The following is an 18,446-nucleotide window of genomic DNA, read 5'->3' as shown; positions in this document are numbered from 1 at the left end:
GTTTATGCCAGGATTAGCTTCGGTCACCAGTGGTTTATCCAAACTATTGAAAAAGGGGACTGAGTTCACCTAGGGAGCTGAGCAACAGGAAGCCTTCTAGAGGGTCCAACAGATCATGAACTGCCTTCCCACCCTCCAAGCACCAGTACGTGGGTGACCCCTTTTGTTGTATTTAGCATCAAACTCCCAAGCGATAGGAGCCCTACTAGCACAAGAGGATGATGATGGGAACGAGCAACCCATTTACTATGTAAACAGGACACTTAAGGATACTGAGACTAGGTACCCTAGGATAGAAAAGGCTTGCCTAGTGATTATCTACGCGTCCCAAAGGCTGAAACGATATTTCTCAGCTCATCAAATCCTTTTAGTGACTAAGTCTCACCCCATAAAGGCACTCCGTCATCAGCCCCTCTTGACAGGAAGGATAGCATAATGGCTGGTGTTGCTTTCTCAGTATGACATGGGCATCAGGACTTCTAGGGCTATCAAAAGCCAAGCCATAGCAGACCTGCTGGCTTAGTTCCCCAGGAATGAGGAATGTCCACTAAGTGAGGAGATCCCCGAGGAGGTGGCAGTGATAGAGCTCCTAAGGAAGAAGTGGACGATAAGGTTTGATGGGTCAACAACGACAACCTCAAATGGACTGGGAATCGTATTAAGTTGTGAAGATGGGGACACCCTACCCTTATCTTTCAAGCTCGATTTCTCCTGCTCGAATAACGCCGCTGAATATGAGGCATACTTGACTAGGCTGACCATAGCACTCAGCATAGGATTAAAGCACATGAGAGTTCTAGGAGACTCCAATCTTGTAGTCTCTTAGGTGAAGGGCAATTTCGCACTAAGAGAACAGAGTTTGGCAGCTTACAGGACCTGGACGCAAAGGCTAGAGCAGGAGTTTCTAACCTTCAGTGTAGAGTACGCTCAGAGGAGTGAAAACAGGTTCGCCGATGCACTGGCCACCTTGGGATCCCAAATGGCAGTTAAAGGAAAAAACACCTTGATAAGGGTGAGTAGGCAAGAACACTCCATCATAGAAGTCCTAAAAGGAATGTTCCCCAAAGAACTAGAGTAGCAAGATTGGAGAAAGGAGGTTAAAGAAAAAATAAAAGAGTCAGGACATGAGGGGAGTATCAAAGAGCTAAAAGACTACACCCTAATAGAAGGAGAACTATATAGGAGACTGCCCAAAGGAATCCTATCCATGTGTATCAATGAAAAGGAAGGAAGGCTGAGATTAGAAGAACTACACAGCCAAACCAGTGGGGTTGCAGAAAAGATCAGTCTATACAGAAGAATACAATGCATGGGGTACTACTGGAAAAATATGAACAAGGAGGCAGCAACCATATAGGAGAAGTGCCAAAGATGTCTGCTCTCGATGGACAAGGAAGAGAGTTATGCTGTGTTCGTTACAGAAGATTGGAAGACTCCATTCATGGAATACTTGGCTGAAGGGATCCTACCAACTGACAGGACATTAGCCCACCGGCTCAAGAAACTTGTGGTCAAATATTTCCTACAAAATGAGATCTTATTCAAGAAGGGTTACAACGGGGACCCCCTGAGATGTCTGGGACCAAAGGAAGCCAGAGAAGTGGTCAGAGAAGTCCATTCCGGTGATTGTGGGAGTCACCCAGGAAAAAATAGACTCTACAAACAATTGCTACTATTAGGGTACTATTGGCCAACAATGAAAAAGGACTCAGAGGAACTAGTCAAAGCTTGCCATGCCTGCCAAATACTTGGAGATGCAATTCATACTCACCCAAATGTACTGCAGGACATGACGACACCATGGCCTTTCCACACTTGGGGGCTTGATCTCATAGGGCCTATAAACCCTCCATTTAATGGCTACATATGGATCTTAGCAGCCACCGAGTACTTTACAAAATGGGTAGAAGCTATCCCTTTGAAAAAAGCCACTGGAGCAACCGTAACAAACTTCATTCGAGAGCACATTATTACAAGGTTCGGGATCCCCAAGAGACTAATTAGTGACAATGGGACCCCGTTCATAAACAAAGACATGAAGAGCCTGATTGAGGCGTACTGCATCAAGCATGGAAGGTCTACGCCATACTACCCATAGGGAAATGGCCATTCTGGGGCCACTAATAGGGCGATACTGAAAATCCTTAAAAAGATGAAGCATGAGTATGAAATAGAGTGACCACTTGACAGATGTACTCTGGGCATGCAGGAGCTCCGTAAAGACAGCCACAAGATTCTCACCATTCTCCCTAGTCTATGGGACAAAAGCAACTAGTCCTGTGGAGTTAGTTGTCCCTACACCAAGAGTAGTACTTGAAGAAAACCAAGGGGACACCGAGGACACAAAAAATGAAAGGAGACTGGCAGATCTGGAAGGGGTGGAGGAAGAAAGAGAACTGGCTAGGAGGAGAAGCCAGAAGTACCAGCAAAGGATGACTAGGGCGTATGCGTAGGCAGTATGCCCAAGGGCCTTCACTGAAGGAAAGCTAGTACTAAGGACAGCAGAACATGTAAGAAGAAACCTCCCAGGGCCCTCCAAATTTGCCCCAAAGTGGGAAGGACCCTATATCATTAGAGAAGCCCATGATAGTGGGTATTACTACCTCACAAAGGAAGATGGAACAGTCCTAACAGAGCCCATAAATGGGAAATGACTGAAACAGTACTACGCATAGGAAAACAAAGATCTCAGTACATCGAGACCTCTTTTTCTTTTTCTCCAGTCCGCTAAGTATTTTTCATCTTTCCTTTTTCATTTGTCATGAATTTTGTTTAAGTAGCATTATCCAGGAACCCATGATAGGAAAGCACTCTGGGTTTCTTACTATTTTGACATCTCTTCTGTATTCTTTAAGATTGGCAACTATGTTTTGATTCAATGAAACCTCTCTTATGTCCTTTAAATTATGGTCAAACTAAATTCCAAACATGGGCAGACTTGAGGAGGATACTTGGATCGATGCAAGAAAAAACTCTGGCATACGATCCAGGACCCACACCACAACTTGTCCAAAAGTACATGGCTTAGGACCACGGGTACCCAAAAAAAAAAAATACCCGGGATACCTAGCCCAGTATTTGGCAAAAGGAAACCTGCCTGGTTCATGATTTGGGACCTCCTAAAAAAAAGAGAGGGGGGGGGGGGAAAAGAAAGAGAGCACCCAATGTACCTAATTCAGTACCTGAGCAGTAAAGTAATCATCAGGGTACCTGGTCCAGGCCCTACAGTAAGACTTGTAGGGACCATGGTCTAGGACTCGATAAAAAAAAAATAAAAAAAACAACAACAACAACAAAACAATATATACAAAAAAGAAAAAAGAAAAAAAAGAAAAGAAACAAATCCATATGCTATTGAGAAGCAGAAGCAATCCTTAAAAAAAAAAGAGGATACAAATGCAAGTCCATATTACAGAAAATGGGAAGAAAAACCAAAAATAGTGCCCAAGAAAAAGGAGAGATAAAACTTACACAACCCAAATTGTTTGAAAAAAAAACACATCTAAACTAGCTAAAAAGAGGAAGGGGTTAAGGAACAAGGCCGATCAGCAAGGAACTATCTGGAGAAAGGGCAGGGACAGCTGAAGGAGAGAGAACCCTTTGCCTTTTAGCCTTCAAATCCTGCAGGACCTTATAGGCATGAGTTAGAGCCTCCTCAGCAGCAGGAATCTCAGCATCTATACTCTTGGAAACCCGCCTTTGGAATAGCATGTGGGCCAGTAAGTGCAAATGCTTCAGCAGGAAGGACAGGTTGAACTTTGCCTCTAAAAGATCCTACACCACTCCCCTCCGTTCCAAAAGCTTCTCTTCAGATAAGGAGTTAAGGGAGGAATTCCTCAGGGAGATCAGCACTGCACACAGCAGCTCCATCATAATGTTACCCAGAAACATACCTCCTCTAAAGCCAGTAGTAAAGTCTCCATGGGCTTTGAGAAACCCCTCCAACAATGGCAGACCCTCCATAGGCACAGAGAAATGCAGGAAGTTGCCGTAGGAAGGTCTAAAGCGATGAAAATGACTCACAGGAAGGTTATTAAACTCCAAAAGATCAAAATGGGCCAGGAAGGTAGGAAGCCCCGAATCAGGATCTGAAACAACTGCTTCTGAAGTCTCCCTCACTAGTACATCTCCACTTGAAGGTGTTAGAGAACTCTCAATCTTCTGGATAGTTCGAGGGGTCCTTACCTGAGACTCGGCAATCTGAGTAGATCCCACAGCCGCCTTAGGAACCATAGACTGAGGATCTCCAGCACCTGTGTTAACACCTACAAGAACGGGCATTATTCAACAGGGAGAGTGGAGCCAAGAAAGAAAGAGGAAAAGTATTAAAAAAAAAAAAAAAAAAAAAGGGAGAGGACCTGAATCGGTTTCCTATGGTGGAACTTCCCCCTCTTGCTCCTCTGATTTCTTGGAGGACTCTGTGAAAGAACACGTAGCACATTGAAGAAAGGGAGAGGAAACTTTAGCAAAACGACTAAAAGAAGGGAAGGATATTGGGGGCTTTGCCATAGGAGGAAGAGGCAAGGGAGAAGCACAAAAGGAGGAAGGAGAAGGAAGCACAATAAAGGGAGACCAACAAGCACCTTCAGATATTAGGATGTGTGCCCTTAAATCCTATTATGTATGACATTACGTATGACTTAATGTTATGTTTAATAAAGTTGTTTCATTTTTATCTAAAAATAATGGTAACATGAATATTGAGACATTATCATATAGTCCATGAGATGCATAGTATGTGATTTATGTGAAAAGTTACAGAAGATATAAATCACAAGTTCTTTGTAAACTCAGAATTTTAGTTCGTAGTCAGCGAAATTGAGCATTTCATCTGCGAAGACTATAACATACCAACTAAGATGATTTGTCTTGATCATGGAAATGAAGATTTCTAGTTGATATGTTTTAAGAGTTAAAACATATTGAACTAGACCGGTGTGAGATTTATTATTCTCCTAACGACTGTCAAATAAATAAACTCACGACTTGTATTTGCATGAACTCTTAATCCTGAGAGAATAATGGACTTGATCATGAGGTGTAAGTTGTTTTGATATATCAGGAGTGAGATCTAGAGTTACGGTAAAAAACTCAGTATGTTGGACAACCACATTTAATGTTGATGGAACATATATTCTTAAGATAACATTCATAGTTTCTTAACAGAAATACAAAATATTCCCTTGAGATAAGTTTAATGGGTTTGTTATTCAGAATGTTAGGTCTAACTACTTTAGTAAATTTTTGCTAGAGTATATATTTATAAAATTGAATTTCATAAATATATAATGAATAACTTAAAGGATTAAACTGGATACTCAAGCATAAGATGTAGTAATTTACAAAGTGGCAGTCTACATTTATGACTTTGTGTTACTACGAATATTTTATGAAGGGGTTGCATGTATAATAAAGTCTTGGGATATAATTTATAAATAAGGCCTAAAGTGCAACTATATTTATATAGTGGTATTAAATATAGTTAATGGTAAACTTGGACTTGTCAAGAGTTGATAGAAAAGCCCAAGGCCCATTGGAGTTAGTGTCTTATTGGTCCCTTTTGGTCCCACTCTAAGCCACACACTTAAGCCCAATTGGAATGACCCAAAAGGCTAGCCCAATTAGATAATCAGTTAGATACAAAGGGAGAAACATACAGAATTTTCTGTAGAGAATGAAAAAGAACACTATTGCGAAGTGGTGTAAGAAATGTTAGACACTTTGACATTCTCCCTTTGGAACTGAATGAGAGACCATGCATCTTGGGTGTTAGTAGAATTGGAGTAAAGATTGAAAGTGTTCCCAAGTGCTTCTGATCTTCTGTTTTTGAAATTCACCGCTCTAAGGTATACTTTCTTGTTCTCAAATTTTGAAACTTATATAGTGCATGTTAACATTTATGAATGAAGTAGATCCGTTATTTTTCCGCTGCATATGTTTTGTATGTGATACAAACTGTCATAATTCTATCATCAGAACTTTCTGATTCCTCAGGGGCAAATCGAGCACTGATTTGACCTAACAAAGGGAAGAAAAGAAGGGAAATCTAAAAAATATATATAGACAAGATTAAGTGTTTTATAAGAGAAGAGTGGGGGCTTACCTGTTTGTATGGATGGAGACGCGCCCCTTGGGGCTTCTTTACTTAACGAAGGATCAAGCAACACAGTTTTGGCAGGACTAAAAGTCTGCTCAAGCTGGGGGTCTTGGGAAGCATGGGGCTGAGGGGCTTCAGGATCATGAGTAGCCAGAGGAGCAGCAGATGGAGTGGATTGGACACCTCGCATTGGCTGCCTGGTTTCCTTAGTTACACTACCACCAAGGGCCTCCTCTTCCACGCTTGGGAAACCAGCAGAAGAAGCAGTAACCACTACTTCCTCCAAAGTCCTGCCTGCCATGGGAGGGGACACTTCCACCTGCAAAATATATATAAGTACACAGTACCAAAAAAAAAAAAAGAGAAAGGGGAAGAAACAAACAAGAGGCATAAAGAAGGCCATACCACGTCGTCACCAGACGATTGACTCCTGCCTTTCTTGGGGTCTGACTTGCGCTTGGACTGCAAGGAAGAAAATGATTCTTGCATCAATTAAAGGAGACAAAAAGGCACTGCAACAACAATGACAAACTACCATAAAATAAAAAAGAGAAGGAGGAAAGAGGCCTTTCCTTTCTCTCTCTCTGTACAGAATCTCCAATGGTCTTTTGTTTACTACAGGTATGCCTAGAGGGTCCCAGAGGAGATTGGGGTACAAGATCATAGGATCCCAAATAACCTTGGGCTAAAGAACTCACAGGAACCTGAGAGAGAGAAGACTCTACCTTAGTCTTCACTCGAGACTTGGGGACTAAAGGACACCCAACTTCTTTTCCCACTGTGGGGGAACTCACTCTCTCGGGTTCTTCAAAAATTACCAACTGGTTCTGGGACCTCGCAGTCTTTCTTTACTTGGTTTCAAAGCCAATCTCAACACCTTTAACACCTTCTTCAAGTTCAGCCTGCTTGACCTTCTCCTGCTTAATCTTTTTCTCTTTGCCTTTACCTATGGGAGTAGCAACCCCAATTGCCTCTACTGCCCCTCTTTTAATTGGCACCCTAGAGGAAGCACCAACAATAAGGTCACATCCTGACCACGCTTTTCGGAAAATCCTGAGCATAGCACAGCCAACCACCCCTGGAAGCATGCCACTCCGCGAATCTTGTCTTGCTGCTTACGGCAGCAGATACAATACCGGAAGTAGGGAGGGACAAGCGCCTATTGGATGTTGGAGCAGAAAGAATAGAGGGGCTAGGAACTCTCCCAATTTTGCCAAAACCCACATAGTCAACAAAGGATTCTTGTACTCTCCTCCAATACCCAAAAAAACCACCAGAGGCAAAGACTCCCCTCTGAGAGTTGGGCACCACAAACCGAGGACTTCTACACGACCAATAGGAGAAGGCCTAAGGTCTCGGGAATGGGTCCAGAGAAGGGAGGGAAGGTACTACATCCTTAAACATTGGAGGGACATCTTGATCAAAGCCAAACTACCGGAGTACCCGGTGTGCTGAGTAGTGGGTATACCTAGGGCCACTTGAGGAGGGCACTAGAAGCCATGAAGGACTAACACAAGCCAAGTAGGCTAGACTGCTTTCATCACCAGGATGTAAGTCAAAAGTGTTCCCTGGAGAATTAAGAAAGGAAGTTAATACAGAGTCACAAGCAAACTTGAGGCTGAACTCCTGGGGAGATCTCCACTTTAAGTGCCTTGCCTGATCAAATAATTCGACCAGATTAAGACCACCACCTTTCAAACTAGCCTAACGAAAGACAATGCAGAGTGGCCGATACCGTACCGGTACCGGCCGTACCGGCCAGTGCACCGGTACCAGTACACTTCTATATTGTACCGGAAAAAATACCGGCCGTACCGGCCGCGTACTGACAATACCGGCCAATTTCGGGTAATACCGGCCGATACCGGGCGTACCGGCCGGTACAGAAAAAAGGTTTTTTTTTTTTTAGTTTTGTAATTTTTGAATTTTTGTAAAGGCATAATGGTAACTTATTTACATTAACTTCTTAGTATTATTTGTTTTCTTAGTATGCAATGAACAACTAAGCTTTCTATTTTTTATAGTGTTTTTTTTTTCTTTTATTTGATACTAAAGTCTAAAACTATGAATAATTTGTTCTGAATTGAAGTAATGTTTTATAATAAACTTTTATATTTACTATAATATAAGTGAAATATTATATGTTTATAAACATGGTTCTAAAGATTTTGGTGTGTGTGTGTGTATATATATATATATATATATATATATATAATAGCGGTAAACCCGAAACGGTACACCGGTATTGACCGGTATCCGAAATATATCGTACCGGTGGCCAAACCGGTACAGCCTCCGGTACGGTATTGACTTCCTTGAGACAATGGGGTGACTATTAGTAGAACTACCACATAGACCTTTAACTGCATTAGGGGATCCCTCAAACTTGTCTTTTACAAATTTCAAATTCCTACACTTTGCTAAAGTAACTGAAGAACGGTCTCACATAAATACCTAGAGAATGGCATAGTGGATGGACGAGGTGATTGCATAGCAAGAGTCACCTTCAACCTCGTCTCCGTGAAGCAGATCCAGTTGAGAATAAACATGGCCCAAAAATATGGGGGCTAGAGGATACCAAGCACCCCGGGCCATCCTGATCGCCAATGGGAAGAAAACAGACTTAACCCCATACCCAGGGAACTCACTAAACAGGAATTTACTGAGCCAGAGTGCTAGGAACCTAGCTTGCCTGATCTCCTTGTCTTTCTCCCATGAAGGATTCATAACCCATCGGCCCATTCTGGCTGGTTTCCCACTAGGAGAAGCAGCATGCCCACCAAAATGGGCGTATAACCCATCTTCCACCTCGAGATCCTTGTCGGAAAGATTGATGACAAAAAATTCTCATCTCCAAACACTGGAAGGAGGAAGTTGTTGACCACATCTTCCAAGGTGATCGTAAGCTCACCAACAGAAAAGAAGAAGGTATGAAGGGAGGGGCACCAACGATGTACCAAGTGCCTGAGACCTTTAGCATCTCTGAAACCTTCAAGATTCCTGGAAATTACCACTGCCTTCAGGATCGGCGCACTCCAGACAACCCACGAACTCCCCATCAGAGAGTTCTTTGTCCACCCAAATGGGCCAACCAGAGATTCTCCTAGGGACAAAATCGAAGAAAATAGGGACTGCCTCGCAAGATCCCTGCCTAATCTGGAGATCTAAAATCTCTCTTGGGTCTGGTACTTGAGCAGAACTAGCAAAACCGGCCTCACCAGAGAATACCCAGGCATGAGAAGATGGAGGGGCCTCACCATGAGACACCCCAGGGAAGAACAAGCTGAGAGTATACCAAGGGTCCCTTAAAGGAAAGGCAGGGTGCTCCGTGACTCCCTGCAACTCACCCTGCCTAGAACTAGAGGAACCCTCACCTTTAGAAGGGCTAGGAGTACGCTCCCTTTTTTTCGTGATGAAGAAGAAGCCATCGGGACGGCGAGCGTGCTGGAAGAAGGAAAGTCGAAGAATGAAGAACACAGGGATGGAAAAACAGAGAGGCAAATTAACTAAAAGGAAAGGGATAAGCTTGAAGATGAAAGACCCTGAAAGGAAAATATATATATATATATATATATATATATATATATATATATATATATATATATATATGAAGTAATCGCAATAATGGCACCAAAAGTAGTTAGGGAAAACAATGTATGGAAAGATGTGCCAAGTGCCAAATTTAATTTCAAGGAAGAAAGTTATTAGCAGTTATTAATGGGAGTTACAGGGAATGAGAAAAGTGGAGGGAGGAAGTTTTCTATTTTCTATTCCCACTTTTTTTTTTTTTTTAAAAGAAGAAAAAAAAAATTAACTGCCACGTCCCGTGCAAAAAGGAGCAAGTTACAACGTGCAAAGAAGACCAGGGTACCCATAGTTAGCAGGAAGTCAGGACCCTGAAAGAAGAAAGAGGGGAACCTGAGGATGATGGAAATAACGAAGAGGGAAGTTCTACGGGAACTCAAACTCTACATTACTCACACGTGGGTTGCAGCAACCCACGAGCTTGGGGGACTAAATGTTGAGGTTTAAAAAGAAATCATGATAAAAGGCCCAAATAAATGGCACATTGGGCCAATCCATGGGAAGTAAAAAAAAAAGAAAAAAAAAAAGAAAAGATAGGGCTTACAAAAGAAAGAAGGATGATGGACCTGAGGCCCAGGCTCTGTGAAGAGGCAAGGAGTCCATAAAACAAAGGGAGAAAGGAAAGAAGTCAACCTGCCAGAATTAGAGGAAAAAATCAAAGAAAGTCCAGAAGAAAGGGGCTGGGCCAGGATACTGGAGACTACCTGGGACCTCTGGGTGTGCAGCACGGCCACGGTGGGATTAAGATAGCTTAAAGGAGGGTTAAAAGGCACCAGGAACAAAAGGGAGATGGGTCCTTCTCGAGCACTCAGTGATGCAACATAGAGCTAGGGGACTTGGAAAGCAACAACTCAAGAACGAGAGGCCGGTACCTCGGGGAACCCAGAGTAAAAAGACCCACGAAAGGAAATAGTTGGGGAAACCTTCAATTTGGCAAAGAAGGACTTGGCTTACCGGGAAAAAAATGACAAAAGGAGAGGGGTGGCTAAAAGGGGGCTAAGCCTGAAAAGAGAAGACAAAGAAAAACTTGGAGGGAGCAAAGTTAAAGGTCAGCTCCCCAAAAGGGACCTCAGAATGGAAGGTCAGCAAGACACTTTCAAAGGAAAAAACACCAAAAGAAGAGAAATATGGGAAACAAGGAAAGAATAAGTCGTCAGAAGAACTGGGAAAAACAGAGGCTCTGGTACCCATGGAGCCAAAGGGGAAGAATCAATGGTACTCTAGAATCCTAAAGTGACACTATAAAAGGGAGAAGCAGCCAACGTTGGAGGGCATTCAGCAATAGGGAAATTATATAGAATCATTGAGAACAAGCTCTGTAAAACTCAAAGAAAACAGGAAAATATTCCCCAGTATCCCAGAAACAGCCACTACAGTACATACTTGGATTCAAAAGGATTCAAACTTTGCAAGTTTTAGAGGCTCAGAGAGTCACCTAAGTTTGTAATTTTTGATCTTATTTGAACCTTGTATTACGTCTTAGTGAGCTCATTGTAATCATTAAATTAAAAAAAACTAATGAAGTGTTTCTTATTGATTTGAAGATCCCGAACAATTATTTTTTGTGTTTTCTTTATTACATTTGTCTTTCTTTGTTGTTTTCTTGTTGATCAACACATATATTCTCGCTTGCTAGTGTATACGTATTGCAGGAGTCTTGCCCTGTGCACCACTTGGTTTGTAAACAGTCTATTTAGCTGTGGAAGACCAAGCCCAGTCCCTTCAAATTACAACTAGAAGGTCCGAGGTCCTTGTTTAAACTTAGGCCTGGATACTGTCCGAAAACCGACCCTCACACACTTCCATTTCCTAAATGCAAACTATATGTTAACTTTCAAGTGTCAACAGACTCAACACCCTTCAAACCTATGGCCAAGGAAAAATGCATCCCTCCTTTCAAACCTAACATAGTATATTTGTAGTTGTCACTCAAACCTTAAGAAAATATTAAATGCATATAGGCTTTTATAACATCAACAGTATTATATTTGGAAAAAAAATTCACAACTGCATTGTTTTTTGAGAATATTTTTTACAAATAGCATTAGGATGAGGAAAAGCTCCAGTGTAGCACTGAAGAATAAGTGAAAGTAACACCACAGAGAAAAGCCTTTACATATATTGAAGTTTCCATATCTGGTACATTCTGAAATCTTAATGTCAATGTTTTTTGGTTACAACAAGTGGGGGAGAGGGATTTGAACCAATGTTTTCCTTTATGGGAGAATCAAGTAATGGAATTGAGTTACAAGGCTCTTGGAATCTTGATGCTAATGTTGGCATTGATACAAAATTACAAACAAATGGACAAAAAGTAATCTAGTAGATTTTTCAGAATTACAAACTTTACAAACATGAAGTGACCTAAAACGTGATCAATCTTTTGAAGCGGACTGGAAGATAAAAACTGCTGTTAAAATGCCCACGAATGCTGTAACTGCCAAGGCTACTGTAGGCAGGGGACTTGTGAGCCCAAAATTCTGCAAAAATTAAAATGACCAAACATTTTTAAATAATTGTTCATGAGTGCAATGTTGCTCTTGCAATATTTGGTTGTGTGCGCTTTTGTTTGTGTGTGTGTGTGTGTGCAGAGAGAGAAGAGTAGAGGGTTTCCATGTCAACAAGAAAAAACTATCGAAACCAATAAACTTGACTTCCACGAAAATGATTTGACAACTTCCAAGCTAAGAGGAAACCAAATATGATGAGGGAATTTATAAATGCTCGCATTTTTGAACCTTATGATGGATTAGAAATACCATTCCCTTTTTGGCAAGAATATATATGTGTGTGTGTGTGGCATTCCCTTGGTGGGCATCAACTTTTGACTTTCCAACATTAGAAACAGGCATCAAATGATCAACAGGAAACAATAAACTAATAATCACCCAAAAGGTATCTTATGTTTCAACAGGTATTAAAAAACATCAATAGCCAAGATTCTCCAGGATCTCCACACCAAAGCCCCTGGCTTGAAGGTTCCCAAGACTGTAGAAAACTGGACTACAGGATAGTTGGCTCAGACATCATCTAATGTCCAAGGCAATCCTCATTAATGAGATGATTTCCTTCAGTGATGTCATACATATCTTCCTTTTTGAGGGATGAGGTGTTTGTGAGTGTTTATAAATATAGAATAGGAGGGGAAGAGGGCCGCTGGGGGCGGGGGGGGGTAGGTTTGTTTAATTAAGGACGCCTCACTCAATTGATTAAACCAAGATAATTTTCTCTAGCTTTAAATTTGAACAAGTAATTTACAAATGATGCTTCTAATAGAGCTAAAGATCATCATTAGTCTCTCACATTAGTTATTGACACTTTAAAGCAACATTAAATTGTATGAGTTTATGAAATAAGCGACACAAATATAGTAAACTTTTTTAACATGTAATACACAGATATCATTAAAGATAGTCACAGGACATTTTACTTGTTTTAATTTCCTGATGAATATAATGCCTTTTTTTTTTTTTTGTTATTTGTGGTTTGCAAAAAACTGCAAGTTGTATCCAGCAACCAGTGCTGAAACAAAAAACTATGCTTGAAACTAAAAGATAGCTTTTGTTTGGATCTAAAAACCCATAGCATGTGACATACCTCCAAAAGTCCCTTGCCTGTTGTTACCTCAACAGTAATAGCCACTGCAAAGCCAATCATTGCAAATCGGCCTAGCCATACATCTGAACTGTTGTCCTGGGTGCCTTGTTCACATCTTATGGGAAGTAACATTGCTTTGCCTGCAGGCTGCTTTTGGTAACAAGTTTGTCGTATCACTAAAAATGAAAGCAAGCATCAGCTCTCACCAATTAAGTGATCATTAGGTTGCCAAGAATATTGAGGAAAATTTAAGACTACATTTTACAAATAATTCAAATTCTCTTTCTTTTAGTATGTTCTCTTAGTGACCATATAGAAATAAGAGGGAAATAAGGAAAAGAAAAGCCAGACCATATGAGGCAAAGAAAAAGAGAAAGAAAAGAAAAATGGGAACATTGACCAGACAAGAATTTTGATGATAGATATGCAATTTGAACTTCAGAGCAATGAAAAAATGATTTTAAATTTTTAAATAAAAAAATTAAAAATAAAATCTGTATATGTCATGTCAGGTAAGCATTCAAGACTAAAAGCTCATGAGCTCACATCTGAATCACTGCATTTTTTGCCAGCAAACATGGCAACTGTTATCCTGGGTAAGCAAAGAAATTGGCAACACATTATCGCAACCCAAGTACCTTAGATAGGATACTGGCAAAACGGTTGCATTCATATGTTCAAATGTGAGATGATCACAAAATTATAAGAAATTCTGTAACAATGGTGAAATCTTTAAGAAAGAAAATGACTTAGACAAACTGTTCAAAATAAACAAGTTATGCCTATAGTCATGATATACTAAATAGGTAGGTGAGAACTATAAATAGACCATCATTAACACAATTATTGTAAAATGGTTGTGAGAGCCATAAGGTTAATCACTAAAGAATTTGATTTTGATCATTGAGCACATGCTCTGTACCATCACAGCCACCAATCAGTACCACAATCTAGCTAAGATGATAAAAGAAGAAAAAAAAAAAAAAAAAAAAAAAAAGGAGATATCTGGACACCTTTTATAAGTAAATTTATCTGAAAAGGGAAAAAGAAAATGAAGGCAAGGGGACGTAACCCAAGTACACAAAAAGTATACAAGAATGAACCACCTCGAGCAAAAGACAGAGAAAAGGAAAAATATACCAAGGTGATAACAAAATCCCAAAGCGAAGGTGTGTTTGGCCATCCAAACACTTAGGTGTACAGATAAAAATAAGCTGGGAGATATGTTAAGCATGACTTGTTAATAATGAGGTACATTGGGCACCAACATGATTTACAATTACTTCAAAAAATCTTCTAGTGGAATACGAAGATAAAGCCTAGTTAATTTCTCTTTTAGAAGTCATCGTAAGTTATGCCCTACTTGCATAAGGTGTTTTTACTGTAGCATTCAAACATCTACTGCAGTTAGTGGAGATTGTTCAATGGATATTCTGGGGTAGCATAAAGAAGGAGTATTTGGCAAGAAAACGAATGGAAAGGACAAAAAACATAATACTTCCTTGATTAGCAAGACAACTAGAATATGATTCACATCAAATACAATAATATCACTCTCTAGGATATGATAAGAACCTTAAGACCTTCACTCACCCTGGATAAAACAAGTCTTTGTGATTGTAGCACTTAAACCCCACATTTCAAAACCTCACCATATAGAAAGCCCCAAATTTTTCTTCTTCATGTGTCTCAATGACTAAAGAAAAAACACATTGCTTTTCTTTGCTCTCTCTCACACACAAGTGCGCACTGCAACTTTTTTTCTTTTCCTCTCTGGCTTGCAGCACTCTTCTCTCCTCTCTTTTTTTTTTTTTTTTTACCTAGACGGCACCCTTCTTCAAACCATTTAAGAAATTCTGCTTTTTATAATAAAGCCCAGTTGCCTATTACTTCTCCTAATCCAAGGAGAACTATTGATTATGCTTTTATAAGTTTTCTTTCTTCCCATGGTTTACTAGACCACCAACATTAACTACAACTTCTTTTCAAGAAGGTAAATATAGATATGGGAATCAGTTACCTGCTCACTACATAATTTGTAGTAACAAAAATTGCAATAAAAGATCTTCTTTTCAAATAACTAATTGTACGCTAGGAACCACAGACACGGATAAGGATATGACATAGCGGAATGAGCAATTTCTGAAAAATTATAACATGACAAGGTGGAAACAGCACCAGTATGACGCAAGTATGGTATCCCAAATGAAGTGTCCATGCTTCCTAGATTGAACCAACAACAACAACTCGCACACACAGACACAGCACAGCTTTGGTAGCATACAATTTTGTGAATAATGGAAAATCGTAGCATTCATTCTACTTTATTTTTTAAAATAATAATAATACTTTCAGCCCCATTTTAAGTTGCATATTTGTGTAGAAGTTTCTGCCAGAAACAAACAAGAAGCATTGAAAATATAATTAGAATGCTTACAGAGCGGAGAACCAGTGGCAAAAACGGACCCATATAGTGAAAGCTTGGAAAGTGGAAGGCGAGGAGTTGCAGAAGAGGTTTTGGGTGAGCTAAAAGCATATGCATCTGCAACATAGTCATCACCTTCATTATTAGAATGAAAAAACAAAGTACGAGGTTAATGAAAATAAAACTCATTGACACACACACACACACACACACACAGAGGGTACCGCGGACCGAAAGGGAGAGAGACGAGGAAATTTGAGCTAAGGCCATGGAGACTGAGAGGAACTGTGTAATGTGGAGTGTACAGGAAAGTCTGTAGATTACTGGAATTTTGGTATGGGACAGTTGATGTTGAAGATGATCTTATATTTTTGGGAGTTAGGGATCTGCCCACGTGTACTCATTTACCAAAATTGTTTTATTTATGGAAAAAGTTTAGGGATTTTTTTTTGAAAAATAACAATAAAATCTAAAGTATTTTATTAGTTAGCCAAGGTTTGAAATTATTTTGCTAACTAACAATTTGAGTGTGTTAGTATCGATTTTGGCTTAAAAATCGAGTATAATGTATTCGATTTTTCCATTACGCCAATAGCTGAGGTGGACAACTTGTCCACGTAGGCATGCAAATCGAGTTTAATGAACTCAGTTTTTGGTCATGAAAATCAACTCTATTGGACTCGAGTTTCTAGGCTGGTTCCACCAAGACTTTTTCACACTCAGGTCATGTGCTCTTTAATGAAAATTGAGTTTACTGGACTCTATTTTTGGTTTGGTCCCACCAGTGCTTTTCGGCCACGTCGATGTATAACTCGAGTAAATTAGACTCGATTTCTCTTTAATGGAAATCAAGTCTACTGGATTCGATTTTTATGAATGGTCCCCAGCCCATCCACGTGTAGCATATGGGTCCCAGCTGTGACTTTTTTCCCCCCTTACCTGGCTCACACCCTCTCTTCACTCACTCACTCACAACTTTCCTCAAGTCTCACACCACACTCACACTCACAACTTTCATCAACTCTCACACATCACTCACATTAACAACAATATCTCACAGGTAATGTTTTTACAATATTGGGAATATTTTTTGTTAGTTAATATTGTGATTATTTGCTAGGTTCTTTTTTTTTAAGAAACAATTAGAATGTATTAGAAAATTTTTGTTTTTTTGTTTGTTAGTGTGAATATTGTAATTAATTTATTTGTTAGTATATTGTGATTAATTTATTTGTTAGTATATTGCGATTAGTTTATTTGTTAGTATATTGTGATTAATTGCTAGTTTAAAAAAAAAATAATATTATGATTAATTATTGGGAATATTTGTATTTTTTGTTAGTGTAAATATTGAGATTAAATTATTTGCTAAGTTTTTTTATTTAAAATTAATATTGTGATTAATTATTGGGAATATTTGTTTATTTTTTGTTAGTGTAAATATTGTGATTAAATTATTTGCTAGGTTTTTTTAAAAAAATTAATATTGTGATTAATTATTGGGAATATTTAGTATTGGGGGAATATTTAGTACCAAATATTGTGATTAATTATGTTATTACAACATATTGGGAATATATTTTTTTCTTGTTAGTGTAAATATTGTGATTAATAATCTGCTAGGTTTAAAAAAAATTAATGTTGTGATTAATTATTGGAAATATTTAGTACTAAATATTGTGATCAATTGTTAGGAATATTTAGTACTTTTAGGTTTTTGTTATTGGTATGAAATGGATTATGAGTTTGATACCTAAGACACCTATTTGTAGTCTTTTTAGTATAAATTATTTCAAGATATATTTGTTTAAGATTTGTAATAGAGATTTCAATGGATAACTGGTTGGTATAATATTTAAGTTTGATACCTAGAATGATTTGGAATTTTAAAAGAATATAAAATTGGTAATGACTATTTTTGTATGTGACTTGAGGTGAGTATATGCAAATTTGGTTGAGGTTAGTATTGTTGGCATTTCATACGCAAAGTTTTGTGATTGATGTTAATTGAGAGTTATAAATTTGTTACTAATACAATTGCACTTGATGATCTATAGGTTGACAATGATCTATATAAATATATACTACGGTGAACCCCTTAGCAATGCCAACCTTATGACAGATTTCTATTTCAAGGTCCAGGTATCCAGTGCAACTATATGATGATACGCCGTAAGCTAAAGACCACGAATGTTTTGAAAATAAAAATTATGGAAGAGCTGCAAATGAACCCTACTTTGCATGACATACATATTGCTTTTCGTTCTCCACATGAAGTCCTCAATCAATGCATTAATTACAGATATATGGCGATAACAGAAGACAAACATGTGAAGATCATGTTTAGCAAGATGTAGAAATGGGAACAAGTAGCAAATTTTGAGTTGTATGTCACTTTGGAGCTGCGTGCGGAAGTCGGCGTAGAGGAAATTGTACAAACAACTACATCTCAACAGTTTGCAGTCCTAAATGATCATGCACCACATTGGGAGGATATACATCCCCTTTTCAAGAGACACTAATAACAATTGAGAGCGAACTTGGCAATAGATATGAAGATCAATTTTCTACACATCGAGGTGAATCCTCTACACTTCCAATAGTTGAAGATGAAGACGAAGACTATGTTAGGGAAGATCTTGACGATAGAGATGAGTACGAAGAGAGGATTGAGCAAGGCGACTTTGATAGGGGTGGTGATGACCATGAAATGACTCTCAATCCTCATGTTGACTATATGGT

At 39.2% G+C, this 18,446-nt stretch overlaps 1 protein-coding gene across 2 annotated transcripts; it reads right to left on the bottom strand.

The window, feature by feature from the left end:
* Positions 1-11,767: 11,767 nt before the first annotated feature.
* Positions 11,768-16,083, bottom strand: LOC142615123 (stress enhanced protein 1, chloroplastic-like). Of its 2 annotated transcripts, none has more exons than XM_075787821.1 (4): positions 15,929-16,083; positions 15,717-15,821; positions 13,280-13,455; positions 11,768-12,162 (listed from the first exon to the last, which is right to left on the bottom strand). In XM_075787821.1, exons 1-4 carry the CDS (start codon positions 15,972-15,974, stop codon positions 12,058-12,060), a joined length of 432 nt encoding a protein of 143 aa, XP_075643936.1. In that variant the 5' UTR covers positions 15,975-16,083; the 3' UTR covers positions 11,768-12,057. The 2 variants fall into 2 exon arrangements, with proteins under 2 accessions (XP_075643936.1, XP_075643935.1); XM_075787820.1 differs by having other exon boundaries at positions 15,920-16,081.
* Positions 16,084-18,446: the final 2,363 nt, after the last annotated feature.

The sequence above is a fragment of the Castanea sativa genome, chromosome 11 (assembly GCF_040712315.1).
Source record: "Castanea sativa cultivar Marrone di Chiusa Pesio chromosome 11, ASM4071231v1".
Lineage (NCBI taxonomy): Eukaryota > Viridiplantae > Streptophyta > Magnoliopsida > Fagales > Fagaceae > Castanea > Castanea sativa.
The sequence above is the reverse complement of the archived record's forward strand: the minus strand, read 5'-3'. Positions and strand labels throughout refer to the sequence as shown.

Excerpts from the sequence above, each read along its gene's own strand:
- LOC142615123 (XM_075787820.1), bottom strand. The coding sequence starts at position 15,974 with ATGGCCTTAGCTCAAATTTCCTCGTCTCTCTCCCTTTCGGTCCGCGGT. Across the intron at positions 15,822-15,919 it reads TTCGGTCCGCGGTACCCTCT|ATGCATATGCTTTTAGCTCA; the intron begins GTGTGTGTGTGT and ends ACTATGTTGCAG. Across the intron at positions 13,456-15,716 it reads TGCCACTGGTTCTCCGCTCT|TGATACGACAAACTTGTTAC; the intron begins GTAAGCATTCTA and ends TTTCATTTTTAG.